Here is a 24,824-nt window from a genome sequence, read left to right on the forward strand (position 1 = left end):
GACGCTAGAACACTCCGACACGTATAACCGGTGTGTGGGTTTTAGACCAGCCGATAAACAAAAAAGGGGGGAAAATATAAAGTGCATCGCTGCTCGGCTATACTATTTATTAAAAAAGAAAAATATTAAATAAAAAAAAGGGTATAGCCGGTCGGCTATATTATTTTTTAAAAAAAAACAAAAAAAGGGTATTGCCGCACCGCTATACAATTTTTTTTAAAATTAGGGAAAAGGATATTGTCGTCTGGCTATACTATTTTTAAAACAAATTAGAAAAAAACTGAGTATAGCCGTTCGGCTATACTATTTATATATATTTAAAAAGTCCTGCCTAGAGCTTAGGTGCCACGTGTCAAAAACAGTATGGCCGTTCGGCTATACTGTGTTTTAAAACAATTAGGCAAAACGGGTATAGCCGAACGGCTATACTATTTTTAAAAAAAAATTAGGAAAATCTGGTGTCGCCGTCCGGCTATACTATTTTTAAAAACAAAAAAGGACGCGCCACGTGTAAAGTAAGTAGAGCTTAGGAAAAAGGCGTATAGCCGTTCGGCTATACTATTTATATATATTAAAAAAAGACCGGCCTAGCACCTAAGCGGCACGTGTAAACAAGTCAAGCCGTGCGGCTATACGTGTTTTTAAATTACGAAAAAACCGATTATAGCCGTTCGGCTATACTATTTTTTTAATTTTATAAAACCAAGTATAGCCGTGCGGCCGTACCAGGTTTTATTTTTATTTTTTAAAAGATCTAAAGTTTTTCCTTTTATTTGTTGTCAAATTTAACCACTATAGAAGTAGTATTATCAAACAAGTGAGTCTAGTATCATTGTTACCAAAACAACCTGTTGACAAAACTTCTGATTTGGCATTTGGTCAACAACAATGTGTTCCAAACGACATCGTTGTATATCAGATTAACATCAGAAACGTCATTACTTACTATAATCCCAAAAGTCTTTCATGTTTTGGTCCTCTGATCCCTCAAGTCAATTGGTATCTATTATGTATCATTGGTGGGGCACCCCAAGCATAGCCTTTTCCTCACATTGCCTATATTTTAATCAGAGAAATCCTATGTTATGTTGCTTTTGTTGGCATTCTTTGTAACTTCACATTATCATCTGCAACTTTCATGGGGATTTTTAGCAAGAAACAACAATCTGGGTTCTCTGCCTCTTCAACAGCAGAGGAAGTTACTGAAGGGATTGATGGAACTGGTCTTACTGCAATTGTTACAGGTCATCATGCTCTATTTTTTAAGCTTCATATATGAAATATTTTTTTTATAAAAATCTGATAAAGGATTTTCCAATGTAAAAATGGAAAAATGATTAGAAGATCAGTAATCTGGACTAGCTTTTAGTAATTCTTTGATATATACATACTTTTGTATTTTTAATTTTATATTTAAGTACTTTTCTTAGTTTCTTGGATGATCATTTATCATTCCAAATCTAAATGAAATTAAGCTGTTGACTGAGAAAACATGCATGAAGCTAAGATGGCTTCTTCTATAAGTTCTCTTCTATGATATAAGATGTCTATTATTTCTCATATATATACAGCAAGTATAGCAAGACCCTTCAGTTTTTGTTTCTTAATTTTCATGTCAATGAGCGTTCCTCTGTGTGTTTCTCAAGGTAAGGTTGTTCAATTTCAGGAGCCTCAAGTGGTATTGGTGTAGAGACAGCGCGTGTTCTTGCATTGCGCGGTGTCCATGTAGTTATGGCAGTAAGGAACACCGATGCTGGGGCGAATGTCAAAGAAGTAATCCTTAAAGAAATTCCCAATGCTAAAATTGATGTCAGGGAGTTAGACCTCAGCTCATTCACATCTGTAAGAAAATTTGCAGCAGATTATCGTTCCTCAGGCCTTCCATTGAACATCCTTATGTAAGATAAGCAAATGCAAGTTTCCTTCTGTTTGTTGTGTGTGGTTTGTTACATATTTACTTTATTATATGAAGCTAATATGTCTTTATTTCATACTATGGCAATAAGAAGTAATACAATCTCTTCTTTGTTGGAAGTAACAATGCAGGGGTAGGAGTGACACCGTTCAAACTTTCTCAAGACAGTATAGAACTCCAGTTCGCAACGAATCATTTAGGTTTGTTACCTAGAAATTGCTTTGAACTGTAGCCTGCCTACTGATCAGTTTCATACAAGTTTCTTTTACCAATCTATTTGTTTCTTGAACCATCAAATGTGCAGGTCATTTTCTTCTCACAAATCTTTTGTTGGAGACCATGAAAAGCACATCGCGAGAAAGCAACACAGAGGGGAGAATCGTGAACGTATCATCACTGAGCCATCATTACGGATACCGTGAAGGAATTCGTTTTGATAAACTTAATGATGAACCCACGTAAATCTTCTGCAGGATATGCAGATTATATATGCTCATACCTGTTTTAAACATTTTGAGATGTCTGTTTGGATAAATATTTGTCAACAATCTGACCCTTTTACTTGCTAATATACAGATACAACAGGCATTTTGCTTATGCACAATCCAAACTTGCTAACATCCTACATGCTAACGAGCTTTCGCGGTGTCTGAAGGTATTGAACATTTAAGGACATCCCATTATTTATGCCTAATTTCTATGGACATATATTGCATGTATCCTTATCTTCTTGGTTGACTTGGTAACTTATTTTTGAAACATCAACTAAACAGGAAGAAGGGGTAGAGATAACGGCTAATTCTGTTCATCCCGGAGCAATTCTCACGAATATTACCCGCCATGACAGCTTCGCACGGTGTAAGCTTTATCTTCTCTACTTTACCAGTGACAATTACTTTTACTGTAAAATCCCCTGCAGTCAAGACTAAATGCATCACTTTTCATATTAGCTCATAATCAAAGTTCTTGACGCTGAGTATTTGTCTGATTTTTCACTGATAAACTCACTTTTTTCATTGGCCTGACAGGTGTTTTTACTGTGGTGTGTTTGTTTATCTCTAAAACTGTTCAGCAGGTACTTCTTGACGTTCCACAATATATTAAATCATATGATTTTATTTGATTTTCTAGATAGAGAATCTTGTGTTTGTACTATATATTCACATTGTATAGCAGCTGCCCTTGAACTATTTCAATGAACATGGTCATGCAGGGTGCGGCAACCACATGCTTTGTGGCACTCAATCCACAAGTTAAGGGAGTAGGCGGCGAATACTTTTCGGACTGTAAGATTGCCAAACGGAGCTCTCAGGCAAAAGATGCTGATATGGCTAGGAGACTCTGGGATTGTAGCTTTAGTTTGACCAATCCCAAGAAGTAGGATGTTTTAATATTTGCTGGTTGCACTGTTCGTTATGAAATCAAACCTCCAAATCTCAAACTGTAACCAAATGCTGAACTCAGACTATAAAAAGTTCCCATTTGTTCCTTATTTGTAATTTAAAACCAGTCTAGAAACTGGAGCACATAGACAACATGAATGGAACTACAAAGTAAACAGCTTTCAACATGGTCAAGAAGCAACATGTGGTTTATGGTTTAAGATGTTTAACATGATGTATTTATTAAAATGTTGTCAAATTCTCTATAGCTTAATGGCAGGGACTCGACTTATTACTTGGACAACAGTTTAACATATTGTGTTTTGCAAATCCCATATAGAGGGGTGAGACTCGTAAGAACTGACTTGGACTCCATAGAGCTGCAAATTTGAACACATATTTGCTCATGGACAATCAAAACTACCCAACATGTTGCATTCTAGTATGAGAGCCGCATCAAAAACGACATTGCTTATAACAATCCCAAACAAAATTGCCACGTAGGGGGGATACATGGGCCAACAGCAAGCAAACAGTTGTCAACTTGGTATCTATCATCAATGGGGCACCTCTAGCATAGCCTTGTCTTGACATTGGCTGTTACTCTCGTTGCCAATATTTTAAGAAAAGAACTACAATGTTTTGACACCCAGAAAAAAAAAATTATATATATATATATATAAAAACTATTTTCGCTAGTTTTGGTAGCATTTTCTTTGTTTTGTAACTTGCAAGTTCATTATCATCTGCAGAATTAATGGGGATATTTAGCAGGAAAGGACCTTCTGGGTTTTCTCCCTCTTCTACAGCAGAGGAAGTTACTGAAGGGATTGATGGAACTGGTCTGACTGCCATTGTTACAGGTCAAGCTCTATTTTAAGCTTCATATATGTGATAAAATTTTCTCTTACTACATTATCAGGTATTTCAGTTATTTGTTTTATTTGTTTATGTGATAAATTATAGGATTTAATATGATTTAGTATGTCACTGGAGCAACTTCCCAGGTAAACATGGGAAAAAACTCTTGTTAGTTTCTTGGATGATCATATGTTACTCTGAGGCTAAATCAGATTAAGATGGTTTCTTTCATAAGCTCTTCTGAATTACATGGAGATGTAGCTTTTTAGCCTCTGGATTTGGACATCTCCATTGTTTACATGTGAATGAGCCTTCCGCCTTGTTTCTCAAAGCAATGTTTTCAAACATTTCTGTGTAAAAACTTTGTTTAATTTCAGGAGCCTCAAGTGGTATCGGTGCAGAGACATCACGTGTTCTTGCGTTGCGTGGTGTTCATGTTGTTATGGCAATAAGGAACATGGATGCTGGGGCCAAAGTCAAAGAAGCAATCCTTGAAGAAATCTCCAACGCTAAGATTGATGTCATGGAGTTGGACCTGAGCTTGTTGGCATCTGTAAGAAAATTTGCAGCAGATTATAACTCCTCCGGCCTTCCATTGAACATTCTTATGTGAGATAAGCAATTTGCATTTTTATTACTGGCTATGCTTCTGGTTTATAATTATTTTCCTCAATTTACCCCTTTTGTCAAACGTGGCCTTATTGTACTAGATTGGATTGGATCGTGTGTGAACTTTCCAAAGTCATACAAAGCTTAAGTTGTCATAAAGATCCCTAAATGCTCTGCACAATACAGTACAGTCCAGTACCCTGTATCAAAGCATATCAGATGAGCCCAGAGTGGAGAATCAAACTTGCCCACCCCGCAAGTTAACACGATAAGTGATAAGTGGATATAAGGGACGGTTTCGAACAGACTATCTCTAACACCAGAGTTCTTGTACCATGTTCGACAACCACCGGACCTCAAAAACTTATGCTGCTACAAAATTAGATCTAACATATTTTTATCAAGCTGACATGCATTTAAAAGCTCATACAGCCATAATTCACACTTGATTATTATATATATTCTGACAATAAGAAGTAAGACACTCTCTTGTTTGTTGGAAGTAACAATGCAGGGGTAGGAGCATCTCCATTCAAGCTTTCTCAAGACAGCATAGAGCTGCTGTTTGCAACCAACCATTTAGGTTTGAAACCTAACAATTGTTTTGAAGTCTAAACTATCAGAAAAGAGATCAGTCTTTCACAAGTTGCTTTTGTCAATTCATTTGTTACTTATACTATCCAATGTGCAGGCCACTTTCTTCTCACCAATCTTCTGTTGGAGACCATGAAAAGCACATCGCGAGAAAGCAACATAGAGGGGAGAATTGTTAATGTATCATCACTACTTCATCCATATGGTTACCGTGAAGGAATTCGTTTCAATAAAATCAACGATGAATCAGGGTAAATCTTTTTTAGGCTATACTGATTTAACGTGCTAGGTGTCTGTTTAGGGTAAATATGTCAACAAATCTGCCCCTTTTGCTTGCTATTTTCCAGGTACAACAGATACTATAATTATGCGCAATCCAAGCTTGCTAACATCCTACATGCCAATGAGCTTACAAGGCGTCTCAAGGTATTGAACGTTTTAATATACACTTTCAGATTTGATATGCATTTCTTGGTTGGCTTGGTAACTTATGTTTGAAATTTCAACTGAACAGGAAGAAGGGGTAGAGATAACAGCTAATTCTCTACATCCTGGAGCAATAGGAACGAATATTACGCGCCATGATAGCTTTTTACAATGTATGCTTCATCTTCTGTACTTTACCAGCGTCATTTTTATAATAGGAAAGTTCCCTTCAGTGAAAACTATGATCATCTTTTCATATCAGCTCATAAAAAAAGTTCACGGCACTGATTATTTGTCTGGTTTTCCACTTAACAACTCACATTTTCACTGGATTGGCTTCACACAGGTATCTTCAGTGTGCTGGGTATATTTTTCTCTAAAACTATCCAACAGGTACTTCTACCTTTCACAATATATGCAGCGTATGATTATTATTATTATTATTATTTTTGGGTACTAAATACTAATGCTACAAGGACCGTGTTTGTGAATCTCGCTCTATCAGAGATGTGGTCTACAATTTGATCAAATCGTTTTAATTTATAAAAACATGGTCTTGCAGGGAGCGGCAACGACATGCTTTGCAGCACTCCATCCACAAGTTAAGGGAGTAGGCGGCGTATACTTTTCAGACTGTAACATTGCCAAACCGAGCTCTAAGGCAAAAGATGCAGATTTGGCTACCAGGCTCTGGGATTTTAGCTTGAGTTTGACCGATGCCAAGCAGTAGGGCATTTTAATCCTTGCTGGTTAATGATATGGGTTTTCTGCACTGTTCGTTATGAAATCAATTGCCAACTTTCAAAGTGTAATAAAATGCTGGCCTCAAACTACTTCACATTCGTACCATATTTGTAATTTATGATCTTCAATCTAGGGATTGTTTTGAGTCTTTATGGCACAAGGGGTTTCTAAAAATACCCGATTTGAACTATCTTTATAAAAACATTATATCCAAGGACCTTACTGAAATTTTTGCTTATTCATCAATAGTCAATAAATAAGGTCATCAGCAGAAGATATCTAAAGAGAGAAATACAGGAGGAATTAGATTTCTTCTATTTGATGCAAGTAAATTCAGATACAACAGTATAAAGCCGCACAGCCCATCCCATCTTAAGAACTGGACTGAGGTGCCAATGCCATAAACTGATACAGGTTCAACAACAATCTTCACAAAATCTCAACTCCAATTTAATTCCCAACCCCCACTGTACAATAATTTGTGCCATCTCAACCACCCTCTTTCCTCCCGGAAAAACAAAATAACCAAAAAATGGTCAGGTTCAAATACGGCATCTGATAGCCTCTTTTTCTTTTTTCTTTTTCTTTTTCCCCAAGGAGCAACAAAATGTACACTATTTTACAGCAGCAGAAACATTATCTTTACAAGGAATTAACAAAAGCCGGATCTCCAATGACCGCCTTCGACTCCTGCAAAGGGAAGACTTCAACGGTTCAACCACTACCATAGGAGAATATAGCTTAAGAAGCCTCTTCTGCCAAAGTACTGCTTACCACTGGAACATGACTGAGCATTGAGGCCTTTCATATCATGTTTCTCTTCTGGCAATCAGGGTATCAGAAGATCCAAAAGCATCATTTGTCAAGTTGTTGACTCTTACAGTACAAAATGGACTTTTCAGCAATGCCAATACGCCAGAGATCATGCACCCATTCTATATAACTGCTTTGATAAACCACTAGCGAAGATTAAGGTCCATGGAAGGATTCAGCTTTATATGATCCCTTAAGAGCTGTTGAGACACACGATCAGCCAAAATCGACTGCACATCAAATAACTCCTGGGGGTCCCTGGGAACAGGATTCCCTATCTGATCTCCCGGTGCACCATTATCAGATGAAATTATATCCAAGAAAGCATGAGAGGCTTGTGGAATCCCTCGAAATAGGTCTGGCTTTGGCTCATGGTATGGAATGCTGCCATTTGTATAGAAACCACAGTTCTGAGATCTCTGGCTCTTCCCCATGCCTTCATGTAAGTAGGTTGTTGGCTGCGTCAAGTGTTGAAAAGGAATTGCACCGCTGCCACCAGTGAGAGGTGTAGATGAGCCGGATGTGGTACGAGGGCTAGATATGGGAGAAGGAGACATCCTTCCGCTGAAATGTTGTGGTGATCTAGAATGTAGAAGTGGACTTCCAATAGGAGAAACAGGGCACGATACGTTTCTTGGTGTATGGGCATCACTGAAAACCATAAAGGAAAGGGAAAGGTTAAAATTTTAATGGAACATTGAGAGATGACTGGTAGACAAATCAGTCCTCATATCCCGAGGTGGCATTAATATCAACTAACGAGTTTCCCAACATTTACTTCTGTATGGGCTGTGATGGTATTGGCATTGCCTTTCTTTAGATGAAGGGTTGAAGCATATATTGAGCATTCTTTAATTCAAAGTACAAAATTCCTGTGTTTAATAAGCTTAACTACTATTCTGTGGGTAAATGAGTTGCAAGCAACAGCAAGATAAAAACCAGGTATTCATAATAACATGATGATTTGGCCATCAATTTTAACCACTCATCTACACATAATAAAGATATAACTGAGAGAGGAGAAGGAAGATATACCTTGATGCCGAGGCAGTTTTTGAGCCTCTGGACTGATGGATGCCCATCCCTTCTGAGTCCAAGTTAGAATGATTTCTCCCGTGTCCAAAGGCCTAAAAGAATATTTAAAAAAGGAAAAGAATGAAAGCTGCAACTGATAAAGCAGACAAAAGATGAACTTTTTAATGTTCTACCCCAAATATGCCAGCATAAATTGACATAAAATATTAGGCCCCAAATAGCATTGCTGGTTGTCCACATGAATACATGGAACCATAATTTCTGTTTCCCACAGCATATCCAACATATATGGACATAAAAAAAGGTGTTATTTTTGCGTAGATTTTAAGATCCGGAAAAGCCTTTTCATGTCCAGTGTCAGCAGAGCATGTTTATATTTATACGATGTACAATCACAGAAGAACAATATGAAGGGATGGGAAACATTGTGAATCTTGTTAGTTACATACAAATACAGCAATTACATAAAGCCATAAAATTCTCATGATATTAAAGCCCTTGTCTTTTAGATGCCTACATCATGAGGTATTCTATACTTAGTATTAAAAGTGAAAACTTAATATCTGGTTGCCATAAATTCAACAAATCTGAAAAATGGTAAATGCAATAGTCACATATGTGCAGTTTAATGGCATAGAAATCGAATTTGTGGGGGCTATTGGTTTAGGGTTTATACCAGAGATCTCACTGCAGGAGGTCCTTCGGGAGGCTCTGCACTCAAAATGGTTCTTTCCAATGGAGCAACATTTTTAACAAAAGGATGCTCCAAAAGCTGAGCAGCTATAGGACGATTCAGTGGGTTACGTTGCAAACACAGCCTAATAAAGTCCTTCCCATCATCAGACAGATGATCAGGAATTCCAGGAAGTTCCTTACTGTTTCCAATCTTAAACATAGCAGCAACCTTTGAAGCACAAACACAAGAACCAGGTCAAGGAATTTTTGTCATGCAAGAACTGTCAATGAGAAATGTATAGCATTAGACTATTTTGTAATACTCCAGTCTATGAATCCAAATTTTACTAACCCCTTCATATTGACTCCAAGGTGGTTTCGTTGTGGCCATCTCAAGAACAGTACAACCAAGGCTCCATACATCAACCGCAAGATTACAACCGTTCGAATTCTTGATAACCTAAACAGTTGAGTAAATAATGTTACCACAAATCCAGAAAAAAAATCGTGATGCAAGAGTGGAAAAAGGAACCATCCTGACCTCGGGTGCCATCCAATACGGGCTTCCCTTGAACGACAATGGACAAGACTGCCCAGTTATCTACAATTATTCAGATAAGATTAATTAGAACACTCAGATTCAAGGTTGACAGGAAAAAAAACATTAAACAACTTGGAGCAATGTAGCCCTTTTTTTTTAAAACGTTGTCTCGTGTTCTATTTCTAAACAAAAGGTAGAAAATGGTGTTACAACAAAATGAGTACTTAACAAGCATATTTTCACTCTCATAACACACTGGCTTATAGGATCTCTTACAATGCTACCTATCAGCATCGAGGTTTCATGCTAACTGGACAATCAAACGAAATGATTGAATGGTAATTACACTAAAAACTTGCAAATGAATGATCTTACATGCTTAGCCATCCCAAAATCTGCCAATTTTACCCGACCATTGGGATCTACTAATATATTTGCTCCTTTGATATCCCTGCACATAATAAGCTTATCATTAGTTCAAATGACATTCCTAAACAATCAAACTTGACATTCCTAAATGATTAAAACACATGGCCCATAAGATTAATAAAGTTTCAATAATAATGTGACTGACCGGTGGACAGTGTTTTTGGCATGTAAGTACGCAAGCCCTGACAAGATTTGTTGAGTATAACTACGAATAGCTATTTCACCAAACTGACCATACTCTTGAAGCAGTTTATAAATGGATCCACCAGACATATACTCCAAGTATATGTAAAGTTTGTCATCTACCTGCTCAGGCATACACCACCACATGTCAACAACAGGAATGACACACTTATTTAAGAATAGTTACTATCGAACGTGTAAACAGCCAATCTTGACTGACCTAGGCACCAAAACCTTTTTAGATATTACACAGTAATAAGAGGGACTTACTGTCTCAGATCCATAATACTGCACTATATTTGGATGCCGTAAGCGACTTAGCAAAGCAATTTCCTACAAAACACAATGCACAAGTATATGCCACGTGAATTGTAAAAAAGACGAATTGTGCATTCAATAAAGGAACACAAAAAATATGTAAAGCTTGTATTGAAAAGTTTACTAAGAAATATTCTATTCTTTGCACTACTGGAATTTCTAACAGATCTACTGGGTCACTGACTAGCAAATAGAACTTACTTGCCCCAGTTGCTGTGCACTTTCTTTTGATTTTGCATCATCTGCAAACAGAGTTACCTCCTTCATTGCACACATCTCACCGCTTTCACTGAAGCCCAAAAATTGAATCAAACCAGACATTCAAAAATTCCAAAGAAGTTGTGCAGTACTTCTAACGACAACAAAGTGGACTATAATAAATCATAATTTTAAGTTCAGAAACACTGTCTGCTTAATATTTGATAAGCACAGGAAAATTGTAATTTTGAAATGCTGATACTTGAAAATTTCAATCTGTCACATGTAGCTTACACTGTCTGCTAAATACCATACATACTGAGAAATTATACAACTGTAAAATTTGCAATCAATTAACAGAGCTGAGTTCGGCTACAAACCTGTTAAAACCAAGATATACATGTCCAAATGTGCCCCTCCCAAGCAGGCGACCCTTCTTCCAACGTGAACCAGGACTTGCTGGATTCTCTGCCCTATTAGGGCTACGTGGAACTGTGGGAGTTGTTGCAGCTGAATATGCAGGAGAAAAAGGACAGGTATTAGTTATTGTTATTGGAGGAAGGGGCAACCGGTGGCTTTTCTGCTTCCCATCGTCAGGCCGGTTTGTAGGCGACTCTGCAGCTGGCCCTCCAGCTCGTGGATGCAGAGGGGTAACAGCACCACTTTGTATTCTGGAGCTGGGGCCAGGACTGGTCAATCTAGGACTAGGTATTGGAGAACACTCAGGGCTACACCTATTGTGCTGCCAAAACAACGGTCCTGACAGATCCCCTCCGACTGAATTATGCCCAGAATTTTGACCTGAACCTGGACTAGAGCTGTGAGCAGAAGCTATTTCTGGATAAGGCTTCCCTGCCCAGAAATTGGAGTTCCTAACTTGCTCAGAGCCATATACTCTCATAGGACTCCTAGAAGGACTTGACAGTGAGCTGTCTGGAGCACTAAAGAAAGCACCATGGTAAGGGATTTGTATATTCTGCATATGTGTGCTTGATGGTCTCCGTTTAGGTGATGGAGACAGAATCTGAGTATTGAACAGAAGATTATCCGGCTTCACAGTCTCTTTTGAGTTCTTTTGGTCGACGGTAGGGAATTGATCCTTTTGCATTACACTTCAGCAAAGATAGAAGTAAATTTGTCAGGGGTGGACACACGCAAGCACTCACACACAGATGAAGCATTTACAGGTGAATATGACGGTTATCTAACATCATAACCTGAAATAAGATCTTCATTCTCAATTATATATATTAAAACATACCTGGAAGGGCTGTTCAAAGTTGTTCTGTTTCCATTTTCATAGTCAGATCCCATGGGACTTAGCAGACGTGAGTCAATCGGATCATCACTATCAGTAGAGCTATCACAAGATATGGAAGCAGTAGCTATATCTCCTTCAGCATCAGTAGGATCTTCCCTGCTTGAGACACATTCAGGTCTTGGAAGGGGCAAATAGAACAATTGATTGGACCCTCTGTCAGATCCTGGTTTTGAGGATGCACTGATGCCAGAGTCGGTACGTCCAATGTTAGAAAGTTGCACCCTAGGGAGGGGTAGTGGCTGGGCATGAGGCCGTTCTGCAAAGCTTTGGCAGCGTGATACTTGTTTGGAGGGTGCAGGTGACAGTGCCCTGGATAGAGAACCCATTTCTGAAATAGTGTCGCTGCATGGCCTTCGAGAATTTCCTGATCTACTATTGAACTTCTCTTCCGATGAACTCTTAAGTTTTCGGTGTATGGTTGCTATGGTTTCAATGAAACTCTCCTTATTTGCTTTCTTCTTTACGTCTTTGGATGAAGACTTCCTCCACCAAGAAGGCATGCTTATGTAATGAACAAATTACAGTAGGCAAATCCTGAGATAAATTACTCTCCTTGATTATAGATAAGCTATCACATTTAGACCAACTTAATGAACTGGTGTGCACCTCATCTATTCATAACAATGAGAAGTAATCCAGAGCTCATATCTATGGAACCTCTGAATAACAAAACTCAACAGATAGCCTTAACACATTTAGGAAGGGGTCCTAAATGAGCTGCTCAATAGAAATGGTACTCAATAAGGACCTGTATAAATATTAGAATGTTTTTTTCATTAGCTCTTGCCAAGAACAAATACAATAGACAAATACTTTGCATAAATGTATCTCTCATAAAAATATAAATTTGAATGAACAGTAGCTGCCGAAGTCATAAAGAATGATAATCCAGATTCACGAACTACTGTCAAAATAACACATTCTAATTATAAATGTTGGCCTTTTCCAGACCCAAAGAAAAAAAAGTTGCCTTTCCAATTGCAAAAGGAAAAAAAAAATCAACAAAACTCTAAAGCCATTACATTTTTGTTTGAAGAGCTTTGTTTCTAAATAAAGAAATGCTACAGTTTTCCCACATTTCTGAATTTTCCATTACAGACTTGTTTCTAAACCTTTATTTGTAAAGTTTTCGGGCAAACAGAGGCTATCAATATTATACTAACGATCACATGTCAATAGCACACTCAAAACGCTTAAGAACCCAAAACACACTTCCTCAGCTCAGATCTACGCAATTCAATCACCCATTTCAACAAATTCAATAGCATAACTTAAAAATATTCAAACCCAAAGGAAATTAGCAAGTGAAAGAAAACTCTCTCCTACCAAAGAAAAAACCAACATTAACTTCTAACAATTTCGAAATTACGACTCGTTAAATAAAACCATAAAAAGCAGAGCTTAAGCTACTCAAACCCAATGGCGGAGACAACGCGAGCTAAAAAATGAAACAGGCCCATAAATTCACGACATAAAATGAAAAAAAAAAACCTTCCGAATCATTCAATTCTTTGCAGCTCAACTGTAGAGTTCAAGGCACTGAAGCAAAAACCCTAACAATGAATCACTTACAGTGTGGTGGTGTATGCAGAGGCCGAAACGACGACGCTAAGAGAAAAAGCTCGAAACTCAGCGTTCGTCTGCCTATCTGTCCTCCGCAACACGGCTAAGCGAAGAAGCTGAAAAGACACCGAGCAAGGAAGAGAGTTTTTAGAGTGAGAAGAGTTTTTTGTCTGTGCGTTAAGTGTCTCAGAAATAAAATAAATTAAAGTGTTAATTAATTAAATAAGGACGTTTAGGCCGCATCGCGATATATGGTGATGACGTGGTACCGTTGGTGGTGACTAATCGATTTCGAAGTGATGACCTCAGTCGGTGTTGTCATGGCTAGGAACGGTTGCAGGTGAAGGTGTATGGGGTGTAGAATGTGGTGAGGAGTATGGAATTTTTTGATGTTTATTATAGTTTTTTAACGGCAGCTTTACTCAAATATTATTCCATTATCACCATGCTTTACGCAATTGTGTTTTTCCTTTCTTTTGTTGAGATCCTTATTTTTGGTTTATCCATAGCCTATCGTTTGTTTCGAACCTTTGGCTTTGTGCAATGTCACAGGTAACATTATTTTGTCAAACTTGTCAATTGTAATCTAAATTGAGAGTTTCAAAATTGTTTTATGAAACGAAATTTACTTTGCAATGGGTAGGGAGTTCTACGGATGAATTTTGAATTTATATTGTTAATAATGTATCGATAATGTGTTGGTACGTTTTGTTATTAACATGTTATCAACCATGATATCCACACATCTATAGTACTTTTTTTAATATAAAAAATCGAACATTTTATCAAGAAAAACAAAGAATTTTATGAGTACTAAAACAATTTCTAAATGATAGCATTTTAAAAATGGGATTGAATATAAATAAAACAAATGTCATGGAGATGAGTGGTGTGTGTAGAAATAGTGGTGGGGGTGGCAACATCAGCAAGAGTGATGCTGTTGGTGATGGGAGTACAGATGTGATGATGTTGTGATGGCCGGGGGCGTGGCGGCGGCGTGTTGGTGGTAAGGTGGTGGTGATGTTGTTGGGAAGTTGGTGGCGATGGTCACGGTTGTTGCTTTCTTTTTTTCCCTTAAAATATTTTATAATATTGTGATTGTAGAGATATAAAACAATTGTCATTTATGAAAATTGAACTCAAGAACCCCTTCAATAAATTCGAAATAGGCTTTGACAGAAATGACCTCTACTTAGGTTTGGATTTGACACCCCAATTCCAAGGTTTTATTATCCAAACAGGCCGTTACATAATTCATTTCACTCTTTTTGTTTCTTGGAAATTCATTTCACTTAAAGAGAAGTGAATCACACGTCAGCTTCCATCTAGAGATTTCCAAAGTTTGTTTCCTTATGTGAATTTTCAGTATATCTATAGTAACCTCCATAAGAATCACACTGTCTTACCATAATAGCAGGTCTATGTGCTCTGGTTGCCAATTAAATAATATTCTATAATTCTTAGTTTTTGTATATTTAAAAAAAAAAAAAAAATCTCTCTTCTCTTGTCCTCTATTTTCATTTGCTTCTTTTTTTTTTGGAAATTCAAGTATTTTTCTTCTTTCTGACCATATATCTCTGGTTTGGGATGCACCCAAACTTCTCCCTTTTACTACTTTCCTTTCTCTTCTCCGGCGACGCACCATATCTCATTTCTCGACAATCCAGGTACGTTAGTAACTTTTTCATGTTATTAATTTATTCTAAAATTTAAACAAATAGCATCATTTCAATAGATATCACATCAGCTTGATGGCGTAGTAGAACTACAATACATATAGAATTTTTTTCCTTACAAAGAGTATTATTGTTTTGATTTTGTTCTCCTTGTCCATAATTAACCTCTTCACATTTTGATTCTTGAACACGAAAAGAGTAGCTTTGGGTTTTACTAAGAAAAAGAATTGGCTAAATATACCGAACCAGATGACTGGTCTCATTTGGTTCGATTTTCAATTTTTTTTAAGATTTGATATTCAAAATTGAAATAGACCGCCAAAACTGATTTAAAACATCACTATGTTGGCAATAAACACAAATGTCGGCTTCTTATTCGCTGGTTTCAAAATTATTATTGTTCACATTGCACAAAAACAACCCACAATTTTTTTGCACCCAAATCTCTTTCTCCTAAATGACCCACATTTTTTAACCTAATCTCTCTCTCTCTCTCTCTCTCTCTCTCTCTCTCTCTCTCTCTCTCTCTCTCTCTCATATCTTTTGATCTACTGTTTTAGCCCCTGTCCCCACCACTATGGCCCATGTGTGTCTACCTTCTCTCTAGATCTCATAAGCCGAACCCAACCATACGACCCTCTCCCTCCGCCACCGCAACCCTTGATCTCCCCATGGGTCAGGGCTTATCTCGTATGGATGGGCATGGGAATATAGCTCTTGCCCGAAGTTTAGCCCTTTTTTATTATCAATGTCCAACATTGAAAAGAGAAATACTGCTAGACTAAAAGATAGTTCGTCTCTGCTTACACATTTACTAAAATAAAAATATTAGAAATATTAGAGAACTTTAGTTGAAGGATCCCTCAAATAAGTTTATTTGAGAGACACCCTTATGGGGCCTATCTACATTGTATTTTCATAATCTGAACCGTCTACATTTTAGGTATTCCTTCAAAGATCATCCCTGCAAAAAAAAATCACTTTAGTCCAAAATCATTTTACCACTCAATCGATGGTTGTAGTTTTAGTGTTTTTTTGAACCACCAGGATCGTCGATTTTGTTGATCACAACTAGATGTCTTAATGACTTCCGATTTTTGCTATTTTTTTTTTGCAAAAATGATCTTTGAATGAAGACTTAATGGACAATTCAGATAGTTGAAATGGACCCTACAAGATGTCCCTCAAATATCCCTCAATAAAAGTGAATTGTTAGAAATATATACTTATAATTATTTTAATCTTGAGTTTTAATTTATGATCTTCTTTTAAACTTATGTGTAGTTGTCAATAGTTTTTGTTTTGGTTAAAAAAAAAAAAAAATTTTGCTATAATACAATATGGTACATATTAATGTGTTTATATATTTCTCCCTCACACACACACAAACTATCCATAAATCGAAATGAAGGCCTCAGGTGTTTGTTTGTCTTCCCCCAAAAACAATAACCAATTATAAACCCTTGTTGTTTCTCTCAGTTTCAGCAATGGAAGCAGTGCAACTCTCTACAAACTTAACCCTTGCCACCCCCATGCCACAACTGCAAGACCAAGTTCAGGACCAAGTTCAAGACCAATTTCAAGACCAAGTTCAAGACCAAGTTCAAGACCAAGTTTCAACAACGTTGGCTTTATGTGATCCATCTTGGACACCACTGAACAGAACAGAAGAGGAAGAAGGCTCAGCTTCTTCTACCCCAGCACATGAAAACATCTGTACAATAATGCAGAATGTCATAGAAGAAGAGCTGAAAAGAAGAGCAGTGGCTGCCCAGATTTCCAGGCTGCTCACAGTTTGCAGCTACAATCAGATACTTCATGGCATGTGGAGGGTACCAGCAAACCCGAGCCCATTTCGCAATGTTTGGGAGATTAGGAAGACACTGACAACAAGCGATGTTGGACAAAATGTGAGCAGGACCAGCAGCAGGCTGCTGCTGAACACACATATGGTCAAGAAAAGCCTCCTGCCCTACTGGAGTTCTCGACTTATTAATCGAGTCGAAAGCCAAGAGGGAGCTGCAGTTACAATCTACGATTGTAACACAAGCTCCCAGCATCACTTGACTTTCAAGTATTGGAAGAGCTCAAGGACATATGTTTTGATAAAAAAATGGAACAGAGAATTTGTGAGGAGGAGGCAGTTGAAGGCTGGCGATGAAATTGGATTTTTCTGGGATGTTCACAGGTTGATGCTCATGTTTTCTGTGCTTGGACGCGCAGGGCACCAACTGCCTTCTTTTGCTTGAACAAGCAGAGAACATTTTTAAGGAACTTTTTTCAGCTTTTGGCAGCCTTTTGTTATTGATCAAACATTGGCATATGTTCTGGATTTTTGAACTGTTTGAGGCTTAGTTTTCTTGGTTTCTTAATTGGCTTATCAGAAACTTTCTTATGTTATATATGCTGCTCATTTGAACCACATATTTTAGCACTTACGAGTATTCAAAGTGTTTGGATTGTGTCATGATATGTTTTACTGCACTTGAGTTTTCGGTTTACCGGAAAGAATTCACAGTCCGGAGGGTGCTGGAATTAGAGTCGTAAAAGGAGAGGTTAGTAAGCCAGTGCCACAAGGAACTATAGTTACTTCTGGTTTTCTATTTTTGATCAAACATTGTGGAGTTCAGGTTAATTTATTGAATTAGTTGAGCACTAATTTTCTTAGTTTGTTTAAGTGTTATTGCATATAACATAACCAATTTTGGATGGAAATCTTTTTTTGCTATGGAACACACAGAAGATAATGCTTCTCTTATGTGGAAGGATTTAGTATATATAAGTTGTATATCTACGAGGACATATTAATCGTTTTATTAGTCCGTAAATTCATATCTGATTTGCATTTGAGTACTTTAATTTTCAAAATGGTTCTCGTGGTCCTTTAATTTTAGTTTCATTAGGACAAATGGTCCTACCATTAATTTTGTTAACTTTTTTGTTAAATGCAGGGACAAAATGGTATTTTTTAATCAAAATTGATTAAAATATGAATAAAAAATTAAAATTAAACTATCTCTCTCTCCCCATCTATCCCGATTTCTACTCCCTCAAAATTTGATTTTATTTTATTTTTGGTTGGTTTTTTATTTGATTTGTTTTTATTGTTATTTTAAAGATATGATTTTTTTATTCATTTTTTTTGTTTTAATATTAAAATACCATTTTGCCCATGCATTTAACAAAAAAAGTTAACAAAGTTGACGGCAGGACCATTTGTCCTAACGAAACTAAAGTTAAAGGACCACGGGAACCATTTTGGAAATTGAGGTACTCAAATGCAAATCGGATCTAAATTCAAGGACTAATAAAATGATTAATCCTATATGCTAACAATAGTCCTAGTTACACAATGGAAGAAAGTATAATACACTTATCTGTCAAATAAATAAGTAAAAGTGTGCGGAATGTGTTGTTGGCTCGATACAAGTCATGATTTGTGAAGCCAAAATAGTAGAAATCTAATAATAATTTACGGTTCAAATATATGTGGTATCCTACTAATTGCGCCAATGTCTTTTCAGTTAAAACACTCACACCCTGGAGGTCTATTGGACCTAACTCGACCCAGAATATTAGACTTGGATGATTAAAGTGGGGACAATATCAGTCCATACTTGAATTTGACAGTGGACTCCTACATTACATGTACTTAGACAGAAAAGAGTATGTTATTAATTATCCTCCCTAATTACCTTTTTTGGTTGTTGTCAAACCATCCCTAATTACTTAGCCACCAAGAAAGCTACAGAGTCTACAAGGAAAAATCTCCAATGCCAAAGTAATTTCTTTATAATCTCTATCTCTATAAATAGCCCATATTGACTTTCAACCCAAGTATCACAAACTCTATCTCTCAGTTTTATTTTTATTTTTTGGGGTCTTCCTCTCTCTCTGTGTGTACAATGGAAGAGAAAGAGGCCTCAACAACACTAACCCTTGGCCCTGCAACTCCATGCCCACAAGAGAAAGTTTCAACAGAGCTTGGCCTTGCAGCTCCATGCCCACAAGATGAAGTTTCAACAGAGTTGACTTTGTGGACCACAAATAAGAAGAAGAGAAAACCAGAGACAGAGTGCCCTGTTCCGAGGAAGAAAACAAACACGAATTTGGTCTCTTGGCTGAAACCTAGTGAGGCTTGGGAAATCAAGAAGACACTCACGCCTAGTGATCTCGAAAACTTGCTAATTGTGGAAACAAATTTTATCGAGAACCAGGTTATGTCTTTCTTGGGTGACACGTTTTCCAAAAGGGTACTTGAGAGCAAGTATGGCGCCCGAGTCACAGTTCACGACCGCGATACATTTTCGAAGCATCGAATGGTTTTAAAGCTGCGCGATTCGCCTAGGAGGAGTTACATTTTGGATGAAGATTGGCAGCAGGAGTTTGTGAAGAGGAGAGAATTGAAGGAGGGTGATGAGATTGGAGTTGGCTGGTACACACCCTCAAATGTTCCTTCCAAAGCCATGTTCACTTTTTCGGTACTTAAACGGGCAGGCCAACCTGCACCTCTTCATGATCAGGAATCAGTTTAATGATGTAACCTGTCTGTAAGAATTTTTACTAAATTTTTGTATGTACTTCTGGCAAAAGTGCTAAGTAAAAATACTCAACTTTAAAGTTTAATATATTTGGTCTATGTGTACAACTCAACTTTTCGAGTATTCTATATATCCCATCTTTGCTTGGATTTCCCTTTTCTTTCTTTCTTTTCCTTTAGTTCGTTATAATTTTCAATCTTTTGGTTGTTTGTGGAATTATTATTATATTTTTATTTCTGGTGTTTTCACAAAACTTTATGAGGTTTCAAAAATTATACTAACACCCTCGAGATTTCAGATTGTTCTACAAAATCCATTTTCGTTTCCAAGGGCGAACCTATGTGGAGGGCATGCCGGGCAGCTGCCAGACCCATTTTGTGAATTCTCTTTCTTGTGAGCTTTAGTTATCTATTATCTCTCGCTCTTGTGGGCTTTAATGTCCTATTATCTCTCTCTTGTGGGCTTTAGTTTCCTATTATCTCTCTTGTGGGCTTTAATTTCCTCTTGTAGGCTCTCTCTCTCTCTCTCTCTCTCTCTCTCTCAATTGGGTTTTTGTTATTCTTATTATTAATTTTTAGGATTTGAATATGAGTTTTGGTTATTTGTTGATAATATATTAATATCTGTGGGTAAGCTTCTGTTATTATTTTTGTATTGCATTGCATTTACTTGTTGTTTTATAAGCTTTTCTTTATGTATAAAGATGCATTTGAGGGTAATGCTCATTACTTCTATTGACTAGGTGTATTTTTTGTATGTTTATTAATAAAATTTACTCATACAGTCGAATTGTTAGTGTAAGTTTCGTCCGGCCGGCTATCGAATCTTGGATCCGCCACTGGATTGTTCGTCCAAAATTTGATGATTTCTTTTAAAAAAATACTCATGCAAATGACAAAATAACCTTAATGAATGCATGTGCAATTTAATTTCAAAGGCTAACTTTGTCATTTGGAGTTTTTCTTTGAACCGAAAAATCAATGAAAATGGATTTTGTGAAAACAATTTAAAATCTCAAGAGGTGTTAGTGTAAATAACTCTTTTCAAAATTACCAAGTTTGTTATATATTTAGATAAGAATTAGTGTTTAAGCGTTGGCCAGTACATGGTTTTGAGTCTTTCACTAAATGAGATCAAAATGGAAGGAAGACAAGACATGGAGGGGCGGCATAACCTTGGAAGTGTTGTTCCCCTCATTGCAAATTGTTTTTGGAGTGCAACCTCAATTTCTTCCTCTCGCTAAGGTTGTTTTTCTTTTTTAAGTTTTTGTTATTATTTTCAATGATAAAGTTGAGTACTACTAATTTTAACGGTAAAATAATAATAATAATAATAATTTAACATGGATCACGTTTTGAGTGGAAGGCTATACATTGTAATAAAAAAAGTGGAAGTGAAAATAACAAACAAAACAGAACTCTGATGAAAAAGGCCGCATATATGCACATTACACGTCATATACGCCAGCTGACTGGAAGTTGTTCATTTAATGATCGATCGAGTACTGGAAAAGTTACTAATGACCAACGTTCACAAACGGTTCGCTGTAAATTTGAAATAAAATTACTTTTATCTCCAGGAAAATCACCCTAAGCGTCTGAGTTAAAATAAAACCAAACCCAACAAGGAAATGCGAGTTTCCTAATTGAAAAGGGTAACAATATGTTATAAATACGCACACATGTTGCTCTTATTGTCAACTTCATTCCATCTCTCTGTTTTCTTTCTCCCCTGCAACTAGAATTTATCAATTCATTGGTTTTGTAGTTTGATTTCCTTCTGTTAATTTCAACATTAACAATGAAGGAAGAAATTGATCTCTCAGCACTCCTGGACCTGACCCTTGGCCTTCCTGGAGCTAGGGTTAACCCTTGCCCAGAACCAGACCAACTTTCCACTGCCCTCACTTTGTGTGATCCAACTTGGAATTACGACACACACCAGAGAAAAGCAGAGGAATATTTAGACCCTGCTCCTCTCAGATTTGCCCTTCCTAATCCGGAACACGAGAAAATGTCGGGTACGAATGATATCAACAAGGAATTAAAGAAGAAGAAGAGAAACCAAGCAGTGCCGGATACGGTGAGTCTACAGCCTCGGGATGAGGGGCCTTGGAAAATCAGGAAGAAGCTGACAGCAAGCGACACTGGAAACTGCTCAAGGCTACTGATGCCGAAAAAATCGGTCATCGACCATGTTATGTGTTACTTGGATGACAAGTTTGCCAAAAGGGTCATGAGCGGAGAGGGTATAGGAGTTTTGGTTGTAGACTGCGACACAAACACCGGGCATTACTTGAATTTCAAGCTTTGGGGGTCAGCCGAGTTTTACATTCTCAACGGAGATTGGAGGCAAGAGTTTGTGCACAGGAGAGGCTTGAAGGAGAAGGATAGAATTGGGCTTTATTGGGATACCTCCAAATCCATGTTCATGTTTTCTGTTCTTGAAAGGGCAATCCAATCCCAATTCCCTGCTTGATCAATTTGAGATTTCAATTATGATCAGAATTGTAACTAGCTAGATAGTTTATTCAATTACCTTTTTAATTCCTCAGTTTGAGACATTTGTTGTAAAAGACTTGTGTTTATCCAAGTCCAAGTGAATTCTATGAATCAAATCATACATTTTCCCATCAATATTTTTTCTTTATATTGATTTGCTTCCTGTTATAAGTTTTAGTTACACAAATAAAACAGTTGTTACTGAAAAATTACTTCATTCCAATCTTGCTTTGTTGCCTCCTTTGCTGCCAACGTTGGGGTTGGCAGATCAAGAAACCTCTCATAATTTGTGGATTAATTCCTCAGATGATTTCTGATATAAGTATTCCAAACCTCCAAGACGCACCGTTTTGCCACAATGTGTGACACTGAAATGGAATTTAGGTCTAAACTTTTTTGGTTGCACTTGGTGGATTGCAACCCTCAATTTTTTTCATTTAGCTGCTGCTACTTCGAAAACAAAAGAATTATTGATTCCAATGGTCCCCATTTATTGCTCTAGTATCATTTTGGTCCACCAAATAAAATTTTCATTTGAACCGTCCTTCAACTCTTTTTTTTTGTATCAAGATGATCCTACCGTTAAAGTCTGTCAATTTTATTATTAAATTGAGAGGTAAAAATGTCTCTAAGAATTAAAATAGTAATATATAATTAAAAATTAAAGGAAACTATTATAAAACTTAGAAAATTTTAAAAAATTGAATCTCACCAGCCACATGGCTTTTTTTTTTTCGGTGAGACTGACCTAACAATTAATAATAATAAATTCTCTATTGTTTAAATTAATTAAAAGCACATAAAAATAATTTTTTTTAAGAGTAAACAATAATTAAAAATTAAAGGAAACTATTATAGGAACTTGTACCAAATTTTGAAATTGAAAAAATTGAATCTCACCACCAGCATGGCTTTTTTTTTGGCTGACATAGACTTATAAAGTAATAATTTTTTTCTTTATTGTTTAAAATAATTAAAAATTTTAAAATCAGATAAATACAAAAATAAATAACAATTAAATTGACATACTTTAACGATAGGACCATCCTGATACAAAAAAAAAAGAGTTGAAGGACGGTTCAAATGAAAATTTTAGTTGGTGAACCAAAATGATGCTGGAGCAATAATTAGGGGACCATTGGGATTAATAACCCAAAGAATTTTATTACTCGAATTCATGATGATGCTGGAATTTGGTATTTCGGAACATTAATTCTGAATAATATGGCTAAATTTCTTCAAGAATTCAGGAATCGCTTTACAAACCCAACAAGGAGAAGCAAGTTTTCCTAATTAAAAAGGGTAACAAAATGTCCTGTTTCCAAATCCAAGACTGATTTGGTACAAATCCTTATAAATACCCATACATTCTTGCTCTTATTTGCAACTTCATTCCAAGCATCAAGCACAAAAACTCATATCTCCCTTTCTCCCCATCAACTGGAATTAGTCAATTGATTGGCTTTGTAGTTTGATTTTCATCTGTTAATTTCAACATTAACAATGGAGGACGATTATGAAACCTCAAAAATGCTAGCCCTAACCCTTAGCCTTCTTAATACTAACCCAGAGCTAGACCAAGTTTCCACTGCTCTCACTTTGTGTGACCCAACTTGGAATTACGACACAAATCAGAGCAAAGCAGAGGAATTAGACCCTGCTACTCACAATGTGCCCACATTTCCTCGTAATCCGAACCACGAGAAAATATCGGGTACGAATGATACGAACAAAGAGTTAGTAAAGAAGAAAAGAAAGCTAGTAGTGCTGGGACCTAGGCCGAGTCCCAAGCCTCGGAGGCCTTGGCCCATCAGGAAGATTCTGAAGGCAAGCGACCTCGGAAACTCCTCAAGGCTGCTGGTTCCAAAAGACTCCGCCACGAACCATTTTCTGCGTTACTTGGATGACAAGTTTGTCCAAAGGGTTGAGAGTGACGAGGGATTGGGAGTTACAGTTCAAGATTACGACACAGGCACAAGACATCAGTTGACTTTCAAGTTTTGGAGCTCGGCAAAGAGTTACATTCTCAATGGAGAGTGGAGAGGGATGTTTGTGCAGAGGAGAGGCTTGAAAGAGAAGGATGAAATTGGGCTTTATTGGGATGCTTCCAGAGCCATGTTCATGTTTTCTCTCCTTCAACGGGCTTGAATTTGATGATCTAGTTTATTTACCTTTGTTCACATAGTTTGTGTGTCTCTTATTTTGGTTTGTATTTATTTTCAATGAATCACTTTCGTTCAAATGTTTAAAAATAAATTACAATTGTCCTATCAACGGGGTCTAACCTAGTAAAAAATGGCATTGACTTCTTGTGTTATGAGTAGTGTTCGAATCCCCATCGCACTGATGTAGTGTGTGTATGAGAGAACTCCTTCTCCTTATAGTTTAGACTATCGCTTATATTACATGATCCAAAAAATACATGATGACATGACTGCTGGTTTCTAGTTATGCTAGTAGGCTAGTAGCCTTAATTAAAGTGAGTTAATCTGAGAATCC

At 37.0% G+C, this 24,824-nt stretch overlaps 6 protein-coding genes across 7 annotated transcripts; 5 read left to right on the forward strand and 1 right to left on the reverse strand.

Moving 5' to 3' along the window:
* LOC18775937 (short-chain dehydrogenase TIC 32, chloroplastic) lies at positions 1,074–3,485 on the forward strand. Its single transcript, XM_020563481.1, has 8 exons — positions 1,074–1,244; positions 1,667–1,898; positions 2,036–2,115; positions 2,220–2,373; positions 2,492–2,570; positions 2,689–2,773; positions 2,944–2,990; positions 3,129–3,485. The coding sequence occupies exons 1-8, from the start codon at positions 1,139–1,141 to the stop codon at positions 3,294–3,296; spliced, it is 951 nt and encodes a 316-aa protein (XP_020419070.1). The 5' UTR covers positions 1,074–1,138; the 3' UTR covers positions 3,297–3,485.
* LOC18775760 (short-chain dehydrogenase TIC 32, chloroplastic) lies at positions 3,964–6,679 on the forward strand. Its single transcript, XM_020563972.1, has 8 exons — positions 3,964–4,160; positions 4,536–4,767; positions 5,271–5,350; positions 5,459–5,612; positions 5,709–5,787; positions 5,876–5,960; positions 6,134–6,180; positions 6,350–6,679. Exons 1-8 carry the CDS (start codon positions 4,055–4,057, stop codon positions 6,515–6,517), a joined length of 951 nt encoding a protein of 316 aa, XP_020419561.1. The 5' UTR covers positions 3,964–4,054; the 3' UTR covers positions 6,518–6,679.
* Positions 6,824–13,795, reverse strand: LOC18777655 (mitogen-activated protein kinase kinase kinase YODA). Of its 2 annotated transcripts, XR_002271692.1 has the most exons (13): positions 13,617–13,782; positions 11,985–12,792; positions 11,104–11,835; positions 10,727–10,814; positions 10,478–10,540; positions 10,170–10,330; positions 9,971–10,046; positions 9,596–9,655; positions 9,407–9,514; positions 9,056–9,283; positions 8,380–8,471; positions 7,306–7,995; positions 6,824–7,221 (listed from the first exon to the last, which is right to left on the reverse strand). XR_002271692.1 is itself a non-coding variant. In XM_007210696.2 (12 exons), the coding sequence occupies exons 2-12, from the start codon at positions 12,542–12,544 to the stop codon at positions 7,491–7,493; spliced, it is 2,673 nt and encodes an 890-aa protein (XP_007210758.1). In that variant the 5' UTR covers positions 12,545–12,792; positions 13,617–13,795; the 3' UTR covers positions 6,824–7,490. The 2 variants fall into 2 exon arrangements, 1 of the variants encoding a protein (XP_007210758.1); XM_007210696.2 differs by having other exon boundaries at positions 6,824–7,995; positions 13,617–13,795.
* Positions 19,189–19,818, forward strand: LOC18777924 (putative B3 domain-containing protein At1g78640). The gene has a single exon (XM_007210000.2). It carries the CDS (start codon positions 19,189–19,191, stop codon positions 19,816–19,818), a length of 630 nt encoding a protein of 209 aa, XP_007210062.2.
* Positions 21,625–22,302, forward strand: LOC18776885 (putative B3 domain-containing protein At1g78640). The gene has a single exon (XM_007208992.1). It carries the CDS (start codon positions 21,625–21,627, stop codon positions 22,300–22,302), a length of 678 nt encoding a protein of 225 aa, XP_007209054.1.
* Positions 23,829–24,473, forward strand: LOC18775930 (putative B3 domain-containing protein At1g78640). The gene has a single exon (XM_020564752.1). It carries the CDS (start codon positions 23,829–23,831, stop codon positions 24,471–24,473), a length of 645 nt encoding a protein of 214 aa, XP_020420341.1.

The sequence above is a fragment of the Prunus persica genome, chromosome G5 (assembly GCF_000346465.2).
Source record: "Prunus persica cultivar Lovell chromosome G5, Prunus_persica_NCBIv2, whole genome shotgun sequence".
Lineage (NCBI taxonomy): Eukaryota > Viridiplantae > Streptophyta > Magnoliopsida > Rosales > Rosaceae > Prunus > Prunus persica.

Excerpts from the sequence above, each read along its gene's own strand:
- LOC18777924 (XM_007210000.2), top strand. The coding sequence starts at position 19,189 with ATGGAAGAGAAAGAGGCCTCAACAACACTAACCCTTGGCCCTGCAACT.
- LOC18775930 (XM_020564752.1), top strand. The coding sequence starts at position 23,829 with ATGGAGGACGATTATGAAACCTCAAAAATGCTAGCCCTAACCCTTAGC.
- LOC18775760 (XM_020563972.1), top strand. The coding sequence starts at position 4,055 with ATGGGGATATTTAGCAGGAAAGGACCTTCTGGGTTTTCTCCCTCTTCT. Across the intron at positions 5,351-5,458 it reads GTTTGCAACCAACCATTTAG|GCCACTTTCTTCTCACCAAT; the intron begins GTTTGAAACCTA and ends TCCAATGTGCAG. Across the intron at positions 5,613-5,708 it reads AAAATCAACGATGAATCAGG|GTACAACAGATACTATAATT; the intron begins GTAAATCTTTTT and ends GCTATTTTCCAG.
- LOC18776885 (XM_007208992.1), top strand. The coding sequence starts at position 21,625 with ATGAAGGAAGAAATTGATCTCTCAGCACTCCTGGACCTGACCCTTGGC.
- LOC18777655 (XM_007210696.2), bottom strand. The coding sequence starts at position 12,544 with ATGCCTTCTTGGTGGAGGAAGTCTTCATCCAAAGACGTAAAGAAGAAA. Across the intron at positions 11,836-11,984 it reads ACTTTGAACAGCCCTTCCAG|TGTAATGCAAAAGGATCAAT; the intron begins GTATGTTTTAAT and ends TCTTTGCTGAAG. Across the intron at positions 9,656-9,970 it reads ATTTTGGGATGGCTAAGCAT|ATAACTGGGCAGTCTTGTCC; the intron begins GTAAGATCATTC and ends GAATAATTGTAG.
- LOC18775937 (XM_020563481.1), top strand. The coding sequence starts at position 1,139 with ATGGGGATTTTTAGCAAGAAACAACAATCTGGGTTCTCTGCCTCTTCA. Across the intron at positions 1,899-2,035 it reads CTTCCATTGAACATCCTTAT|TAACAATGCAGGGGTAGGAG; the intron begins GTAAGATAAGCA and ends CTTTGTTGGAAG. Across the intron at positions 2,116-2,219 it reads GTTCGCAACGAATCATTTAG|GTCATTTTCTTCTCACAAAT; the intron begins GTTTGTTACCTA and ends TCAAATGTGCAG.